This window comes from Emydura macquarii, unplaced genomic scaffold (genome assembly GCF_026122565.2).
Source record: "Emydura macquarii macquarii isolate MOO-44397 ecotype Brisbane River unplaced genomic scaffold, CSIRO-AGI_Emac_v2 contig_2768, whole genome shotgun sequence".
Taxonomy (NCBI): domain Eukaryota; kingdom Metazoa; phylum Chordata; order Testudines; family Chelidae; genus Emydura; species Emydura macquarii.
The window spans coordinates 45858484-45878903 of record NW_027132905.1 but is presented as its reverse complement, the minus strand read 5'-3'; the positions used below and the strand labels follow the sequence as shown (position 1 = coordinate 45878903).

General features: G+C 44.5%; 1 protein-coding gene across 1 annotated transcript in view; it reads right to left on the bottom strand.

The window, feature by feature from the left end:
- The window catches only part of PEX14 (peroxisomal biogenesis factor 14), a 91767-nt gene that overhangs the window by 68500 nt on the left and 2847 nt on the right, over positions 1 to 20420 (bottom strand). The window contains exon 2 of the mRNA XM_067567389.1: positions 11479 to 11526. Within this exon, the coding sequence (XP_067423490.1) occupies positions 11479 to 11526 (48 nt within the window). The remainder of the gene's footprint in view (positions 1 to 11478; positions 11527 to 20420) is intronic.

Genomic DNA, 20420 nt, shown 5'->3' with positions numbered 1-20420 from the left:
TTGGCAGCATGTGTAACCAATGCGACTCTCTGTGTCGGGGCTGTCAATTACAGCCTTGACTTATGAGGATAGATTAAATGAGCTAAATATGTAGAACTTGGCTAAGAGACCAGGATGGGGTGGGGGGAGGCAGAAACAACATGATAACTGTCTGCAAACATCTGAAGGGTGCAGATACTAAAGAGGGAAAGGGCTCATTTAGGGTGGCACGTGGGAATAAACAGGAGTAACTGGATGGAACTAAGGACATTTAGACTGAATAATAGGGAAACTTCCAGACAACAAGATGTAGTAGGCTGTGGAATTATTACTATTGTGTATTTAAGTGGGAGCCACTTAAAAAAAGATTCTACAAAGCACTAGTAAATGTACAGGCCAAAGAGAGAGAAAGAATGGATAAGCTAATGCAGTGCTTCTCACTGTGGACTAGTGATGGCCCTGGCAGGTCATATGATGGTGCTTCTTTTCCTTGTTCCCATTTTGTAAATCATTTTAATAAAAGCTAAAAAATATATCAATATCTTCCTACCATTACTTTTCCATGTGAGTAACTGCCATAGCTGCCGCTGCCGTGGATGTTATAGGATTGTGAATGGGCAGGGGAGATGGACTATGCACTTGTGAATGGGAGGAGAGAAGTATCCCTCCATGAAGATGTTTGAGAATGCCCGATGTAAGCAATGGCTGCAGCTGCCACAGAAATGTTCTGTTGGTGGGAGATGGCCCACGTTAGGAAACATTCAGGAACCCCTTGATCTCAGGTTTTTCCCAACTCTAACTTTTTTAATTCTATTAACCTAACTGCTGAGCCTCCGTCTCAGAGGTGGCTGCACTACAATGGTGACATGATTCCTATGTTTCAATCTTGTAAAGTACTTTGTGATCCTTCCTTGGGCAAGTCATTCCATCCCTTTATGTCTCGGTGACCCCACTTTCAACAGAGCCACTAACCCACCTGCCAAGGGAGCTGTTGTGAGTTTTAATGGTTTTGTAAAGCACTCTAAAATCTTTAGGTGGAAATGGCAATTTGTTATTACTGGAGGGGAGGTCACGTCTCTGTGACTCATTCAATCCTGGACTGTCAACAAGGGAGTCAATCATGATGATAGTTACGGCGAGTATGTTCCCCTGGTTAAAAGTGAGAGGGAGACAAAAAAGTGTGAAATATTTGCAGGCAGGTTGAGTTTAATTTTTCTCATAGCTTCTTGTCTTACTTTACCCACCAGTCATCAAACTAACCCTCTTTGATTAAGTTAAAAATTAATGAAGGCAACATGTGTCCGTGCACAGCAGCGGAGTCCAACTGCCCAGGAGTTCTAGAGGCAGGGGGAGAGTTAAGATTCTCAAGGGAAAGGTTTCAGGGTGGGAATTAAATAATCTGGAGTCAAATGACTCCCTGAAGAGCAAGGCTCCTGAACAGAGTTATTTCAAGAGGCTGGAAAAGCAGAAGGCATGGTGACATTCTGAGGCTGGTGTCTCTGTCTCTCTCTCTCTCTCTCTCTCTCTATGCAGGCGAAATCGTGGGTGGCTGCTGCCCTCTACAAGCCATTCTGCACATAGCACATTCTCCACACTCATGCTTGGAAAGATACCATTATCTCACCTTGATCCCACAACCCATCATTACCAAAGTGTATGCAAGTGCAGGCGCCTCCTTGCCGCGCACCGTCACCTGTGCAGAATTAATAGGTGCCCTTTCCAACAGCCAAGATGCACGTTACAAAAAGCTCCCAATCTTGCTGGGCACGCGGGGAGTGGGGCTCTCAAGCAACACAGAATCGCCAGCTGGCAGCTAAGCACGCCAACTGTAAGAATGCTTAGCAGGCATAGAGAGCTTTACACCTCAAAAGCATCGTACAAGCATAGTGAAATTCATCATGATTAAAGGGACACCGTCAGATTAAAAATGATTGCCAAAAGTTTTTAAATTTGCAAAAAAGTGAGCAGCTGAGCAGCCAGCACCCCCATTGCCTTCAGTAGGAGCTGTGGGGTTTCAGCACTTCTCAACTTCAAGCCATTTATTTAGCTGCCTTATGTTCAGTACCTAAGTTTTGACATTTCTGGTCTGACATTTTAAACATAAATTTCCTCACCTGTATTGTTAATAACACCTTTGAGTATAAAAATTATTTTAAAACAATCTTAAAAGTCTAATCAACTTCTGCCCATTAATGCTATTTGCCTGAAGAAAAAAAGAACCTCCTCACTTTCCTTCCTCAAAACCCATCTCTGCCAAAACGCATACAGAAAACTGCAAGCTGATAACAACTAGGCAGGTGATGAGTTATGACCACTAGTACTGAATGGCTCAACACTGAGCACATCCTTTAATTTGTTATATTGTGCCACCCATGCTCACCTCCCCCAGCCTGCTTGTTTGTCTTATCCACCTGTTTTGAACTGTCTTTTAGATTGTAACTCTTTGGGGCAGGGACTGTCATTGTAAACTCTTTGGGGCGGGGACTGTCATGCTAGGTGTACAGTTCCTAGCTTGATGGGATTCCAACATGGTGTAGGCTCTTCAATACTATTGCAAATGTTAAACAGCAGCAAATTTCTATCTCTTGTGCATTAGCACAATGCTGCAATGTTTGGGTTGTAAACACAGCAAAAGGAGGTAGATGAGTGACATCCATAAAAATACTTAATTGGGATTTAAAATAATTTCAAGAAAACCTTCCTATTGATTGCAGATATGGGACCTAAATTGACCTGACAGAGTTCTTTAACTATGCTCTGTAAGTACATTTGTGTCTGCATGTTGTGTATATATATTTGTCTAAAAACACAGTAAAAGGAATCGACAAATTAAGAGAATACATTTCGCATGAACCACAAAAAAAAAAAAAAAAAAAAAAAAAAGTCAATGAACACTCAGCAATAAGATATAAAACAAGGCCAAAAAAAAAAAACCTCATCAAAAGGTCAAATACAACAGAAAAACGATTGATTGATAAATTAAAGCATTCTCTCTGCAGCAAACCAAAGGATATTGCATAATGTAGCAGCACACCTCAAACTCTCCCTTCCTGACCTGATAGGACTGAAACCTGCACTTCTACTGCCCTCTAAGGCTGGATGGAATCATCCCCCAGCATTGGAAATCCACATCAACATACCCAGGAACTCCCCAAACAAACTGAAGCATTATCGCACCATTAGGGTTACTGCCTGTACATGAGGTCACGAAGCTGATAGTGTCTTTCTCTGGCTGACAGTGGTAAATTATCTTGACTAATGTTTCGCTGGGGGCTATAAGTTAGTTGCCTGCTGACTCCGGCTGTCTGGGAATCCCCTCTGGATAGATTTACTTGTAGAGAATCACTCAATGCAGGCCGCTGCTCTGGACTGTTCAAACAAACCCGTTGTGGCAGAAAGAAAATTTGTGTAGCAAATAAGCATAAATCTTGTTTTTAACTGTAAACTATAAAAGGTGTGAGGGGGAGAGAAAATGGGGGCACAAGGTCCCCTCCAGAACACTTCTGTCTCTCCTAACAGCTTTCAAAAGCTGAGAACTCCTTCCAAGAAAGCTGCACACTGTCACTAATCCCAAAACACAGGCTACAATTTTGGAACCGGAAAAAGTCGGGAGGGCCCTAAAAGTGCATGTATCCTGAGTGAGACTGAGTTAAGGGCTTGTCTACACATACAACATGGCAGCGGTGTGTTGGGTGAAGACACTCTATGCTGACGGGAGAGAGCTCTCCTGTTGGCATAAAAAAACACCTCTGCAAGCAGCGGTAGCTATGTCGGTGGGAGACACTCTCCCGCTGACATAATGCTGTCCACACTGGCACTTATGGTGGTGTAACTAATGTTGCTCAGGGGGGTGGTTTATTTATCCCCTGTGCGACATAAGTTTTGCTGACATAAGCTGTAGTGTAGACATACTTTTAGTCAGTCAAAGCAGGAGGATTTGCAATGGAAATCCCTTCTTTGCATTCACTCTGAAGGTCAGTTTCAGGCAGAGGAGAGACTTTCAGAAACTCCCTTTTATCTGTTAGAAGGCCCTTTATTCTGCATTACCTTTTGGTCCGCAGGGATGGTTGAGGAGAGAGACAGCATCTACATCGTTAAAGGAGGAAGCCCAAAGTTCAAAGAAAAGTAGCTGCTTCAAGGTTGTTTAGTTAATTATCACTTCTTGGATTCTGGATGCACTTAATGATTTGTTCAGAAAAACAGCAACAAACTTGGGCCATGATCCAGAGAGATGCTGAATGCTCTGCAGTTCTTACCCATTCAACTCAATGGGCTTGCTCACGTAATTAAGGGCTCCAGGATCAAATAGCTTGATCCTGTTTGGTCCTGAGTACCCACAACTTCCACTGATTTCAGTTTGAGCTGAAGGTGCTCAGACTTTGGGCTCAAGCCCTTAGCTCCTCCCACTCCTACTGGATTCTAACTGAAACTCTCCCTCCGCCTCATCTAGACAGGAAGGAGCTTAAAGGTAATGAGCAAAGCTGGCAATGGGGGGATAAACCCGGAAGGGCCTAAACACACTGTTTTCTCTGCCACTGACTGCTAGAAGCTCAAATCCAGCCAACAGAGAGAGGATATAAATCATGGGGAGAGTCCAGCATCTAGCTCCAATTTCTGTTCCCAGAGGGTTTACCCAGTATAAATATTTACTATGATTTTTACTGGTTTTGTTACTCATTCATATGGCTCTGACAAAGCCCTTGGCACTGGGAGCTCCCAGGAATCTAACTGTCCTTCCCAGATACTGTGTGCTCACACAAAATGACCAAGATCCATCTGCACCCCAAGATGCTTTCAGAAAGAATATTTAAGGCTCATGGAAAGGTGCCAGGAAGCCCCAGAGACGGTTTGCCCACAAAGCATTTACAGAATGGGTAGCAGCAGGGCAAGCTTTCTCATACATGCCTCATCCATGTCCTGGAGTGCTCCCCACTCAGGGTGAGAGGTCAAGTCCGTCTCCATGACCCCTTCAGCCTTTGGCACCTCTGTTCAGACTTCCAACAACGTGACAGACAGCATAATATCCCAACAAACCTAAATATTTAATATAACAGAGGGAACCTGCAGGGATGAAAGATGCCCATGATATAGACACCTCTCCACTAGGAACTGGACTGAGACCACCGACTTATTCCACACAGGACACCAGTGTAGCTCTCAGTTAACTTCTGATCACCACGATGGTGGTCCAGAATTAAACCAACAACCCACCAGGAAAAGGATTCATATCCCATTCTCCAATCCCTGCAGTGCAAGCATCATCACATCCTTTATGGTAACCAAAGTACATCCTCGAACATCCAATACACTCCTGCCATATGAGCATCTCTGCAAACACATGATGCCAGCATTGGTCTCCGATCTGAAAGCAAAACCAGGCCTTGGCTCACACAAGTTCCTCTAAAGGTTCTTCCTTGAGCCAACTGTAGTATCAGGATCCAAATATCAACATTACCACTGTGAACTGAGACCTCAGCTAATGGTCCAGGAAATCAAACCCAGATACAAATACTGAATTTGTTGACTGTGACCCTGAGATCAACTTGTAGGATTAAGAGCTTGGAAAATATTGTGGATATAACTATTTAATTCTCCTTCCCTCTCTCAAATTTATTTTAATTCACATGAAAATGGCGAAAAAAAAAAAAAAGGACAAATTAAAGTGGTGACTATGAAAACAGTGAAGCTGAACTGTCCACATGTTCTAACAGGCAGCAAAATGTATTGCCCCCAGGGAAATTCAGATGGTTCCAGGGCAGCCTACACTTAGAAAGGCTTGGAGTATAGAAATGGCTCCTAGTAGTTGTGGTAGAAGTAAAGTGTAATGAATATCACTTTAAAAGGTCCCCTCCCATGCAAACTCAAAAACTGCACTGCAGATGAAGCAGCCAGAAGTAGGTGCACAGTGAAGCACCTAGATGAGGATGTGGTCTAGTTATTGGAGCAGGGGACTGGGACTCCAGATTCCTGGGTTCTATTCCCAACTCTACCACCAATTTGCTTGGTCAAGGCATTTAATCTGTGTCACAGTTTGCTCGTCTGTAAAATGAAGATAACACCTCACAGGCATGTTATGAGAATTAATGAACTAAGGTCTGCGAGTGCTTGGAGATCCTTGGGTGGAAGGGGCTGTATAAATATCATGGCAACTACTGGAGGGGAAGGAGAAGATGAAAGGATGATGAGCCAGAAGGGGTGCATGAAAGTCTTAGGACTTCAGTGGGTACTAGCTAATTCTACACTCACTGCCTGAGAGGCAATGATAACCCTCTTTTACAATATACTCTGCCAGGTCCCATTAGGCAATGCCCAGAGGCCATCACCTGCTACATGAAACAGCAGGGAAAACACCACACTGAAAACAAGAGAAAGAGAAAAGCTAAGTGATTCTGCAAACACAAGAGAAGGTGGAATTGCTAAGGGAGGGGAGGAAAAATATCCTGTTCTCCATGCCAAGAGTCCTCACTAAGAAACTGGTTCAGTGATTTACATTTACAAACACTGCCTCTCCACCAGTGCTTCTCCCAGACACAAAGCAGCATGTGGGGAGCAAGTATGTTTTGTGTCAGGAAGACTCAAACAACTTGTGGAAGGACCTTACTTAAGTGCTTTTAAAGTCAGTGCAAAAATAATGGCTCTGGTCTTCCAGGTTCCCCACAATACAGGTTCAGGTCAGGAAACTGTATATCTGTGTGTGTGCATGTTAACTTTACAGTCCCTACTTATGCTGCTGGGGTTGGCAGAAACCAGATCCTGACATCAAACACACTGGAGAACTATTGAGAAACTCTTCTGTGATGGCAAGTTAGATTTAAAGGTCTACACAGTGTTACTGGCAAGAGACTAAGAAAAGAAGACAGATTAAAGTAAAAAGAGAAAGAGGAGAAAGGAGAAAGAAAGAAAAATAAAAAAGGAATGAGAGAGAAATAAGACTAAAGAAAAAGGAGAAAGATAGAAAAGGAACAAAAGAAAAGAGAAGAGAAAAATGAGGAAAGAATAGGAGAGTTCTGCTGTTTTAACCCACAGAAAGGGGTTTTGTCCTCTGTAATTAGGTCTTTTACACATCCCAGGACTCTGCTTTCATTGGCTGCAAAAAGACAAACCTATTCAAATTCCACAAGTACTTAGAGCATTATGGGAGATGGCTGCACAAACAAAATCCGGGGGGGGGAGGGCAGCAGAAAGGGACCCAACAGTGACAGTGATCAGCTGGACTCAAGGAGAGGCTGCTCCTACACCGATGATGACAAATGCAGCTGTAAACAGCAGCGGAGCGAGATGCTGACACTCTGTAACACAAGGTTACGCTTCCCACCACAGAGCTACAAGGCAAATTTTAATGGGCCAAGACCGACAGCATGGAAATGAGTGTCCGTTCTCCGCTGCAAAAATTACAGCTTCCCCCGCCCCTGCCCATTCCCCACTGTCAATGCTCTAGCATAGCAACCTCTCATTAGAGAGGATTTTTTAAATGTGGACAGTTTATCATAAGAGGACTGGACTACTCAAAGGATTAATAATGGGACAAGGAGCCCCTGGCCTCCAGTTTGGTTGTTCCAATCCCACCCAGGTCACAAGCGGTTGAAATTGGAGCTATGCAGAGGCTATGAGGAGACCTGTGTGAAATAAGTTTGGTAGGGTTAATCTTGAAAACCCCCAAATACCCGGACAAGCTGTGCTGTGAATGCCCATAATGCAGCAGAGAATATGCATATCCTGTTTGCCTGATCCTGCAGAATGCGGAGTGCTTCCTGCAAGGGTGTCCATGGCTCCCACTGAAGGCAACAAGCTTGACCCTGCTCTCTTGCTGACACCAATGGGGTTGAGAATGCTCTGCATGTAGCATTCAGCACCATGCAGTGCTGGGTGCTTGGCTAGCCCTATTCAAGTCACATGCAAAACGCAAGCAAGATTTCACCCTAACACGACAGTTCTGCAGAAAAGGACTTGGGGGTTACAGTGGATAAGAAGCTGGATATGTGTCCTTATTATCAAAAAGGCTAATGGCATATTGGGCTGCATTAGGAGGAGCATTGCCAGGAGACTGAGGGAAGTGATTATTCCCCTCTGTTCGGCACTGGTGAGGCCACATTTGGAGTATTGTGTCCAGTTTTGGGCATCCCACTACAGAAAGAATGTGGACATACTGGAGACAGTCCAGAGGAGGGCAATAGAAATGATTAGGGGGCTGGAGCACATGACTTATGAGGAGAGGCTGAGGGAACTAGGTTTGTTTAATCTGCAGAAGACAAAGGCTGCTATAAAATCCTCCCTCATTCTTAACTACCTGAAAGAGGATTCCAGGGAGGATAGAACTAGGCTGTTCTCAGTGGTAGTAGATGACAGAACTATGAGCAATGGTCTCAAATTGCAGATGGGGAAGTCTTGGTTGGATATTAGGAAAAACAGTGGTGAAGCACTGGAATGGGTTACCTAGGGAGGTGGTGGAATCTCCACCCTTAGAGGTTTTTAAGGTGTGGCTTGACAAAGCCCTGGCTGGGATGATGTAGTTGGCGTTGGTCCTGCTCTGAGCAGGGGGTTGAACTAGATGACTTCTTGAGGTCACTTCCAACCCTAATCTTCTATGAGTCTATGGCATTCACTGACATGGCATTAGATGCCTCCATTCTACCTTCTTACCTCATAGCTATCCATGAGAGCTCTGACCTCCCTCCCTTCCAAGTGAGGACCTGAGCCTGTGAGTTGCTGAACACCCTCAACTCTCAATGAAGTCAAAGCGAGGTGGGAGCACTCAGCAGATTTTGGTCACAATTCTCTTTTCCAGCAGTAAATTCTACAAGTTTATGAAAACAGGCCTCCCTCCTCCATTGCTTTACCCCAACTCTGAAGTTAGTGAGGCACTGCCAGGATGCAGCCCCCTAACAGAGCCCATTCGTGGCCTGGAGCCAAATTTTGTTTTGCTGTTTATGTGAATATTTTACAGTATGGCGCTGTCACCGGGTGACTGGCCCTTTTGGGTGAGCTAGAAACAGTGCACCAGTGCATTACCAGCACACCCTCAGTGTGGGACAATTAATTCAGTTTAAAAGAAGGGCACCTGAGTTTCAAAAGGGGGTTGAGGACCTTCTGAAAAGGGGTTTCATCATAGTAATTAATTGGGGGAGGGAACCAAATAGCACTGGGAGCTCAGCAGTAAGGTGGGAAGGAGTAGGGGTCAGCAGTGGCCGGACAAACATCCCCCCCTACTCCCACTCTTGGATCAGTGTAGGACTGGCAGAGCAGAAGCTGTGCTCTGGAAGAGGGATTCTGAAAAGCAGCCTGGGATTGAGTGAGACTGTAACTCAGAAAAGGGCCCTGGGAATCCCTTACCCCTCTAGTGGGAAGAGGACTGGGAAATAGCTGAGGATGTTTGAGTTTATGTTCAGTGTTGAACAACCTAAGGAGATATCAGGGGAGAAGAACTGCATTTGCCCAGATGCAGAGCTGAGAGAAATTGAATTTGTCTTGCTGAGAGGTGCGGAAAAGAGACGGTTGCTTTTTCAATAAACCAGCCCCAAGAAGGGGGTTTTGTTGCATGATCCCAGCCTCACTTTTGTGTTAAAGTCTCCTTGGGAGAAGGGAAACACAGTATGGGCCCTGAATAACCACTGGTGACCAGGAAGGGGCAGTGCACAGCATGTCCTAGTCTGTGACGTGCCATCTGCCTACAAGGTTGTTGCATGGGTCCAAGCCCCAACTGTATATGTAGGGGGAACATGAACTGTCCTGGGGGTGCAGGAGCTGCAGAAGAGTGTGTGGGGCAGATCATCTGGCTCACAGAATTGAACTGTTCATTTAATAAGGCTTCTACTGATACTCAGCTGGAAGCAATAATGACTCCTAAGCAGACATGACAGAGGCTGAAAGAGTTTAATATACAAAATTAATTAAAAAATAAGGAGAAAGACTCCACCTTTCAACAGAGCTCTGATTATCCCAACATGCAGGATTCACCATTCTGTGATCTGAGTTAATTTTGGGGTTCTTTGTTATTTACACACACACACACACACACACACACACACACACACACACACACACACACACACACACACACACACACACACACACACACACACACACACACACACACACACACACACACACACACACACACACACAGAGCTGATGTGTGCTTTCTTTTCTCTGAACATTTATGCAGCAGTCTATAAAGAGGAGGAAGATATTAACTAAAAAGAAGGTAATGCTAGAGTGGCCCGGAGAGAGAGAGAATAAACTGTAGACCAGTGCCAGCTGGTAGGGTTTGCAGCCTGCTCTGGGCTTCCTGGAAAAACATACTCTGAAAGAACAAGACATCAGTAAGAAACAACAGTGGGGACAAATCGTGGCACAGGGAGCTTCAACCTATATGGGTATGCGCACACTGGTACGAGGGTAGAGGGATGTTCATTAAAGGCTGGTGTGCTCAGGTTAATGTACCAGGCCATGAGCAGCATCCCTTCTATAAGATGTATCTGAGCCTCACTTGCTAACTCATTGTCTCTGAATAAATGCTTCCTTCCTTTAAAAAACAGCTCCTGGTTGCTTCAGCCAAAGAATCCAAGAAACGAGTGGTTTAATGTTATCAATGTAGGGCCCTTACAGAAAGCAGCTGGGGTTTAACATTACAGACAGAAAGCCTGGTCCCACATTCCTCACTCACCCAGAACTCCCACTGAAAACAGTTTGCACTTGACGCGAACACCGAGGGTAAGCCAGGAAAGAGACCTAAGAGAGGTGTGATATGTTGTTTAGAGCGGCAGAAGGGACAGTTATTTTGGCAGTGTTTTGATTGGTCTAGAGGGCCAAGGAGAGAAACCAGGAAACGGTAATAAGAAGTTACTTCAGCCCAGGAGAGAGAAAACGGTAATAAGAAATTACTTCAGCCCAGGAGAGAGAAATGGTGGCTCAATTCCCAACTCACAGAACTGTAAAAAGATGAGGTTTCTCATGGTTATCATCACACACAAAAATCCCAGAGCCCTTTCCACAACATTACAAGTCAAAACATTGGATCACATGCAACTCCTGCTGCCAGCAACCTCTGAGTTCACTCCTGGCTTATTTGAGCATAGAATCAACTTGGGATGCGGTTTCTGAACAGGAAGGTTAATTTTATTGGACAGTAACCTTAGGACCCCAGCTCAAATCATGTCTCAGAGGTCTTTCTTCAATGGATTCAGACGCATCACTAATACACACCAATGAACAGCGCACACTACACACATTTAGGACAAGTAGTTCCTTGGTTCAGATAAGCAGGGAGGCCTGACTGACACACCACTAACTCCTGGAAAGGCAGGAGGCGATGGCCAAAAGTCAGAATTCAGAGGTCGCCAGCAGGGCAGCATGGGGTGGTTTAGACCTTTTGTCTCCACACAACCCGTGCTCCCAAGAAGAGGGAAAGTATCATGCAAAATGGTGCAACTAAGGGAACGATTTGTAAAGCTGAGTTTAAGAGTTTGAAGGGAAACTATATCTGCACCTCGATGAACTCACCAGTGGCTCCCGAGACACTGCATTCTCAGTTCCAGCAGAAGAGCCGGTCTGCAAAGCAGAGGAAAAAGAAGAGTGAGATTACAGTGCCACCTGATGGACACAACTAAAAATGCTTGTGTGGTAAGGCCACACTGTACCAGACCAGAACCTGGGTACACACCATCATTGACACGAATGGCAGCTCTGTCACAGACCAAAGATCACACAAGACCCAAAAGGCCCAGACATCTGAGATGCTGAGCTCCTGCAACTTCCATTTAATCCAATGGAAGTAGCAAGTGATCAGCGCCTCTAAGGAGTCATTAGTTACCATGAGTCAAAGAAATCACTGACAGACAGATCAATCATGACATTTTGAAAGCAACATCTCTGATAATGACACTTCAGAAGTAAATGGCAGGGTGACCTAGTGGATAGAACAAGAGACTGGAAATCAGTATGCCTAAATTCAATTCCTAGCTGTACCACTGGACTCACTGTGTGATCTTGGGCAGGCCATTTCCCCTTTCTGTGCCTCAGTTCACCCACCTCCCAGGGCTGTTGTGAGTACTTAATATTTGCAAAGGGTTTTGAGTTCTCCAGGGGAGAAAAGTTGCTATAGAAGTCCAAAGTATTGTTATTAAACTGAGTTCAAAGGCACATCTCTCGGACCCAGTGTTTTATTATCCTGTGCAGAAAGACCAAATTTAGTCTGAAGTTGGGCATGTCACATCTATGGGATTCAATAATACTTTGCGTTTCTTTAGTGTCATTCATCCAAGGATTTCAAACCAATTCACCGATGTTAATTAATTAGGTCTCACAGCAACTCTGTGACATCAGCAAAGCCACACAGCAAAAGGGAAATGGGTTTGGGTTTTTTTAACAGTGGAAAAAAATATTAGGAAAGTTAGTCATTAAGTTTCAAAAACCAAACACTAACTATTCCATGTCCCGTTTGTCAACTGGGGCTGAATTTATTAATGATATTTAACACTTACATGGGACTTTCCATTTCCAAAGAGCTTTACACTTAACCAAGATACCAAGGTGACAGGCACCTTAGAAATAGATTCAAGCTCACAATTCCCCTGTGAGGTTGGAATGGTCACTCTCGTGTTATAGATCAGGAAGCAGAAACACAGAGAGTTGACTTGCTATGTGACCTGAAGCAATGGTCAAGCTGGACTTAGAACTCAGGGGATCCTGGCTTCCAGGCTCAGATCAGACTTTATCCTTGTTGACTCCCTCACCAGTCCAAGAGCAGAAATAACTTTATCAAAGATCCATGTTTCACCAGCACAAAATACTGAGGCTAGTGTGGAGTGCAGAAGCCCCTTTCCCTGCACAAGCTTAAGTTTTATGTGATTCCAAGACCCTCAGCTTAAACCATCAAGTAACACCACAAAGTCTCAGGCCATATCTACACTACAAAATTATGTCGACCTAACTTACGTTGGCATTCAGCCACCACAGTTACTAAATCATTTGGGTGTGTGCACACTTGGCTCCTTGTGTTGGCAGTGTGCGTCCTCACCAAAGGCGCTTGTATCAACTGTATTGTCAATGTGGGGCATTGTGGGATGGCTCCTGGGGGTCAGTAACCATTGATGTAAGCAATGCAGTGTCTACACTGACATTGCTTATAACCTAATTACACCAATCGTGACTCTACACCACTCAGGGAGGTGGCGTTGCTAAATTAGTGCAGAGAGGCACTTACATTGGCAGGAGCCAAATTTAAGTGAAGATACTTCCACAGCTAATTCAATGCAAGGCAGCTTACATCAACCTAACCGTGTAGTGTAGAGCAGACCTCGGAGAGACCCTCTCCCTCAATGCTGTCTGACTCACTTTATACAACACATCACACCTCCTAAACATCTCAAGTGTTCCCCTTTAAAAAAAAAAGCACTACATGTTAGGAACAAGCATTTACCACAAGAGGGCACTAGTAATACATTGCACTGCAACTTCAATGCTCCCAGTCATACTTGCAGCAGCAGGGACTCAGATGTATCCTCCTGGTCCCCATATTGCATGCCCCATTACCCCTCTGTCTGAGAGTGCAGGAGACAGTGTTACATGGCACCAAGACAAGAGTGTCCAAATGCTAAAGTGTATGACCTCATCACCAACCTACTAAGAGAGACACTATCCCCCCACTCTTCCACTGGCTTCACATTCACTCCCTCTTTTATATGCACCCTGTTTTTGAGATTTTATAGTAGGGTCAAGACAAGCCACAAAGTGATCTTAAGATCTCCCCCCTCATCCATAAAAGTGGGAAATATCTGGAGATTAAAACAAAAATACAGTTTGTATGGTTTATTTAGATATCAGGGCTATGTTAACCCCTTGGAGACTGAGGACATCTGTATACCGCATAGTAAACATTCTGCAGTTTGGCTGATTTTTTGGAAAATGCTGGTGTCCAAAGGATTAAGGTCAGGAGGAGGCTTCCAGGGAAGGGAACCTAGAGCAGAATATCAAAGCACGGTAGGGCCACATCCCTTCAGGGCATTGTGGAAATTTGGTCAAGTGTTTAAGATGGGAGCTCAGTTGTGGGGAACCTGAGTCCTATCTGCTCATTTTTTGGCACTTTAGGAGTCGTGGGAATGGCGTTGTGATTATCTGGTCTGGAAAGCTGAGCAGAGTTCAGTTAACAGCACTCATGATTGCTCCGCAGAGCATGATGCTGACAAAAACCAGGTTCACCCTCTATCAGCATCACCCCTTCAGAGAGGTGAAACTGATAACCCTGCAGTCTCCCCCCACCTCGCTCCACCCCCAGCTCGCAAACTAGAATTTCTGGGTTGCTAAGCACATAGCACCAAATCCAATCTCAATTGTAATTCCCAGCAGTTTGGACAGCTAAGATTCATTCTTCCAAATCTAGAAACAATGTTGCAAGCTTCCACCCTGCATTATCTGGAGGATGGACATTAAAACATCCACTCACCTACTTACCACCAGTGAGTGTAACTTTCTCTCTAGCGAGTGTGAAGATATAAGCAGTCAATTTCTGCAGATTTTAAGCTTTTGTTTGTAAAAAAATTAAGTTTATGGCCCTTATGATTGCAGAGAAAACCTTCCAAACATGAAGTGTAACTGATGCAGTGATGTCTGTCCAAGTCTGCAGTAAGTCAGCTCCAGTGCTTCTGCCGCTGCTCATTCCTTATGCTTGGGAAAGCAGAGTGAACCGACACAACATTGGTCTGTTTTACTGCTGTTCTTCAGAACCCAGGGGTCAAGAGTGAAGCTTACAAGAATCAGGTTAGGTTTATCCTGCTGATGCTTGGGAAAACACCAGAGAAAACCCCTCTTGATGTAGCTTGTGGGCCCCCCAACCCTCAATCTTTCCTTTTGTCCTCTGCTAGTGTGTATCTTGTGAATTTTTCAAAACCCTAGTGAAGGACACTAGGGCCTCGTCTACACTTGCAAGTGCTGTCAACGCAAGTTACAGCAATGATCAAAAAGCGCTATAATTACAATGCTTGTGCCTGTCCACATAGCATTCATTGTGTCACCGAAGAGCATCCACAGTTGGTGCTCTAGCCTCAACAGTGAGAGCAGCGCACTGAAGGCAGCTATTCCACCATGCAACTCGCTGCCTTGTGCCGCTAGGAGTTGTGGGAAGGCAGAGAGGATTGCAGTGCATCATGAGTGCAGGCTCAACATCCTATGATGCAGTGATTTCCGTCCCGTCATTTCATGGATTTCCAACCGCGTTTCATGACATTTTTCAACAGCCCCAGTTTCCTAAGCACCTGTCATTGCTAACCGAAAAGATGGATCCTGCACTGCTCTCCACTGTTGTCCGTGTTCTGAACACATCATGGCTGGTGATTCAGTATATCATGAGCTCCCAACAGGAATCTGAGGCGCCTGACTTGCTGTGTGCCATGCAAACGAACAGCACTAGATTACTGTTTGCATTCACAGAGCATTTGCACACAGTGCACTGCCACTTTTGGGTGCGTGAAACAAACACTGAGTGGGGATCGCAACATTATGCAGTTCTGGGATGATGAGCAGTGGCTGCAGAACTTTCGAATGTGCAAAGTCACCTTCATAGAACTCTGTGCAGAGCTTGCCCCTGCTCTGCAGCACAAGGATACTAGAATGAGAGCTGCCAATTGGTGCAGGATTGCCAATTGGCATGGGAAAGTTTCCTACAATGGGGGAAGAAACAAAACCGTTCTGCTGAGGAATCTCCGGCAGAGGATTGGCAAGTACCTCCAGGAAAGTTTCCTAGAGATCTCTCTGGAGGATTCCTGTAAAATCTCGGTGTGCATTAACACACTTTTCCGCTTCACTACCTAGCTGTACAGGGGAATGGAAAGCAAGTGCAAACACAGCTACTCTTGTGCATTTCTATCCCTTCAACAAGCTGTATAATGCAACAAAACAAAGGACAGCTGTACCCCTGTAACTGAGCAGCATCAACTCAAAAAAATCACCTACCCGAGCTCCCCTCTCCTGCAGCCTGCACTCCAGAGCTGGAGGGCTGGGGCTGGCTCGAACCTTCTGGGGTCAAGAAAAGATCCTGGCTCCCCATGTCAGCAAACAACCCAATCCCCTGCTCCACATTGTCCTCCAACTTGACCACCTCATTCACAACTTCTTTGTCGGGGTTGAGTCCGGTGTCCACTGACTTCAGGCCCTTGGAGGTATCCACAGGTCTCCTGCAGTGGAGGTGGGGTTGCCACTGAGGATGGCTTCCATCTCCTTATAGCAGCAGCAGGTCTTTGGCTCTGCACCAGAACGAGGGTTTGACTCCCTAGCCTTTTGGTACCCCTGCAGCAGCTCCTTGATTTTCGCACGGCACTGCAGCATGTCCTGTTCATAGCCCTTCTCTGCCATTAAATAAGATATTTGACCGTACGTATTGAAGTTCCTTCAGCTGGAGCAGAGCTTCGACTGCACAGCCTCCTCTCCCCAAATGCCAATCAGATCCAGAAGCTCCAGTGTACAAGTGGGAGAGTGCTTGCTGTGTGGAGCAGCCATGGTCAGCTGGGAAGATGCAATGTGAACTCTCCATGTGGATCAAACAGGAAGTGGAATGTCAAAAATCCCTGGGACTTTAAAGGGGGAGGGGCAGATAGCTTCAGGGCAGCAGAGTTCAAACTGAAAGCCAGAGCAGTCAGGATGGGCATTGTGGGACACTTCTTGGAAGCCATTTGCCGTGACATAACCAAGGATGGTGTCTACACTGGTGATTTGTTGCTAAAAGTTTGGCACAAAAAGCTCTATGTCTCTTGTCGAAATGGTTTTATTTTGTCACAAAAGCAGGGAGTTGGGTTGGTGGGGAGGGGATTGCAGTTTGGTGCAAAAAGCTCTCTAGCGCAGGGCAGGCCTAGGAGTCTGTGTGTGATATAGGTCTCCATTCTACAGTCGTGTAGGACTACACATTAACCAAAGCCTACTTTAGGGTAGACATATTCTATGACAGCAGGACACAGCCTTGCACAGCTGGTGAGCTATTTAGTCAAAGGGAGTCCGTAAGCCACAAAATAACTGGGGCATAGAGTCCTGGGGTCATCTCACTACATACTGACACAATGCCACAGCAGCAAGAGCACAAGATTCTCCAAGACTTTGTCTGACACACTTGTACCTCTTCTCCCCATCCTCTCACCCCAACACTTGGTGTATTCAGGGGCCATATGGGGAGCCCTCTTGTGGTTAACACTATGCTGTCTCTGATTCTGACTGCAAGCCCACTGAAGTCAATGGAAAGACTCGCATTGCCAAATATTTTAAAAGAAATTCTAGTGGTATTGGGATTCAGAGTTTGCTAGAAAAATCAGAGGCCAGGGCTGGTGGCTTGCTGAGCTTGAGTCATCAAGTATATTGCCATAGAGTTTAGTATTAAAAGAAAAGCTGATGACTCAAGGAAAACCGGAAAACTGATATTTAAAAATAGCTCTACTCACTTCTTCACACTGTTTCTCTACTCTTTCCCTGATTTTATTATCAGGGATATTCATAGGAAAGCAGGATCTTTGTTATTTGATTTCTTAAAGGAGGCACCGTTAATGAGTCTAAAAAGGCACCAAAAGCATATTTTATAAACAGAAAATATTTTTTTTACAAACCTTAATAGAAATATTTATGGCCTTTTAAAAAACAAATATCATTATATCAATTAAAATAAATATGTAGGGACTCCAACACCCCCTACAATGCTTGCTACCAAAACACTGTAGCAATGTACTAATGCATAGGACCTAGAAAATGAAACTGAAAGGAAATAGAGGATACCCCAAAATGAAACTGACCACTCTCTTTTTATCACCCAAGCTAATTAGAATATGAACAGGAAACATGCTGAGGGCTAAGTATTAAAAGACCACACAGGGTGGTGATAGTACTCCATACCCTCATGCTGAACTATGTGCAAATAATAAACAAATAGCATCAATGGGAAAAAGTAAATCCATTTTTTTAGTTCTTTCAGCTTCAATTTAAGACACTGATATCAAAATTCCCACTGACTTCAATGAGAGTAAGATTGAAGTCTGCATTAGTCATATAAGTAAAGACATCTGTTAAGACTTTTTTTAGCTCAACAATGTCGCCCTTAAGAATCCAGCCAGCCCTGCTGCCTATTACTTTCTCGGAGGCTTCATTCTCTGTTTCCAGCCAATATTACAAGTTGCTGGGTGCTCTCAAATCCCACTGAAGTCAATGGAAGGGGAGGGCACTTGGCATCTCACAGGATCAAGCCCTGTGTGAGGACTCAACCCACTGTAGTGGAAATGTTAACAATGTCACAGACATATGGTGAGGACTCCAGGTGGGGAAGTCAGCAGCAAGAGTTGATGAATATGGAAAGTAACAATGATCCTATTTAATTTCCAACCCAGTTCACAGAGTAGTAAGCAGGGAGCAGGAGAAAATGTCACACATAAGCAGGTTTGTTCTGAAATAGAACATCCTTTCAAAGACTAACACACATCAGCAGCTGCTCTTTAACCTTTAACCTCACATATCTGGGGCAACACACCCCTCCAGGGCTGCAGGTCCCTATGGTCTGAAGCAGTCCGACTGCCTGGAATGCCAGCACTTCCACAAACGCTGCAGTGGAATCCAGCAAGAAAGGGGTTAGCTGGCCCCGTTCTACCCCCACAGACTTCAGGCAGCTAGACATTGTTATTCCAGCCCATCCAGAGAAGCTATTTCCCTCCTCCCCAATGCAATTAAACAGACAATAATTGCCCTAATGTGGAACAATTACTCTTCAGCAGCATGTGCCAGGGAAAGGAATTCTGTCCTATCTCAAACTCTTCTTGAAAAAGTGATGAAGTAATAACACCATTTAGCTCTTTACAAACATTGACTGATGAATCCTCCACACTCTGTGAACTAGTTAAGCATTACCATCTCCATTTTTCACATTTGGAAATCAAGACAGGGAGAGGTGACATGACTTGCCCAAGGTCACAGAAAAGTCAGTGTCAGAGCTGGGATTGAAACCCAGGAGGTTTTTAATGAATCAACCACTAGGTCACATTTACTGTCTCCAAGAAAGAGAGACGTTTCCATTCTCAAATATTAAACCTTCTTTTGAACCACTGCAGTTCTGGATAACTGTAATAAAAAGTCTCAGTGCGGGGATGGATGAAGACAACAGTGTACACAAACTCCTTGTCCCTCCAACAGCAGTTCACGAGAGAACCTGGACTATTTCTCAGGCAACCAGACTTTCCAGGTGGCACTGTAATTTAACAGATTCCTTTCTAGAATGCTGAAAGCTAAAAGCCCAGCAGACTTCCCAGGTGATCCACAAGTCAGTCCCAATCTTTCCCAAATTTTCATCCTGCTGAGGTGTTCACCCAGGTGAGTGGGAATGGCCAAAAAGTACCACTACAGATGGTTGGTGAGTGAAAAGCCAAGAGTACAGCAAGCCTATCCCCAACCTGCTAGCATCACCTTAGGGCTGGTCCATGTGGAGCACTACACTGGTTCAGGCAAAGGTGTGAATTTAAAATAATGTATCTAAACCAGTGCAAACCTCTGCATGGACAGCCTTATTTCAGTTTGCATGGATTCACAGATTGCAAGGCCAGGTGAGACCATTGTGACAATCTAGTCTGACCTCCTGTGGGCACAAGCCATAGAATTTCCCTGCGCCTAAACTCATTCCTAGAGCAGATCTTTTAGAAAAATATCCCATCTTGATTTAAAAATTGTCAGTGATGGAGAATCCACCACAATCCTTGATAAGTTGTTCCAATGGTTAACTACCCTTCCTCTTAAAAATTTGCACCTTATTTCCAGTCTGAATTTATCTAGCTGCAACTTCCACCCATTGGATCAAGTTATACCTTTCTCTGCTAGACTGAAGAGCCTGAGATTAAATATTTGTTCCCCATATAGATATAGTCTGTAATCAAGTCATCCCTTAATATTCTCTTTGTTAAGCTAAATAGATTGAGCTTCTTGAATCTATCAACATAAGGCATGTTTTCTAGTCATCATTCTCATGGTTCTTCTCTGAACCCTCTACAACTTATCAACATCCTTCCTGAATTATGGACACCAGAACTGGACACAGTATTCCAGCAGTGATTGCACCGCTGCAAATAACGAAACAAAATAGCCTCTCTACTCCTTCTTGAGATTCACCTGTTCATTCATCCAAGGACTGCATTAGCCCTTTAGGCCACAGTGTCATACTAGGTGCCCATGTTCAATAGATTATCTGCCATGATCCTCAAATCTTTTTCAGAGTCACTACCTCCCAAGATAGAGTACCCCATCATGTAAGTATGCCCTACATTTCTTGTTCCTAGATGTACACATGTACATCTAGCCATATAAAAAGGCATATTGTCTGCCTGTGTCTAGCTTACCAAGCGATCCAGAATGCTCAGAATCAGTGACTTGCCTTCTTCATTATTTATCACACCCCCAATTTTTGTGCCATCTGCAAACTTTATCAGTGATGATTTAAT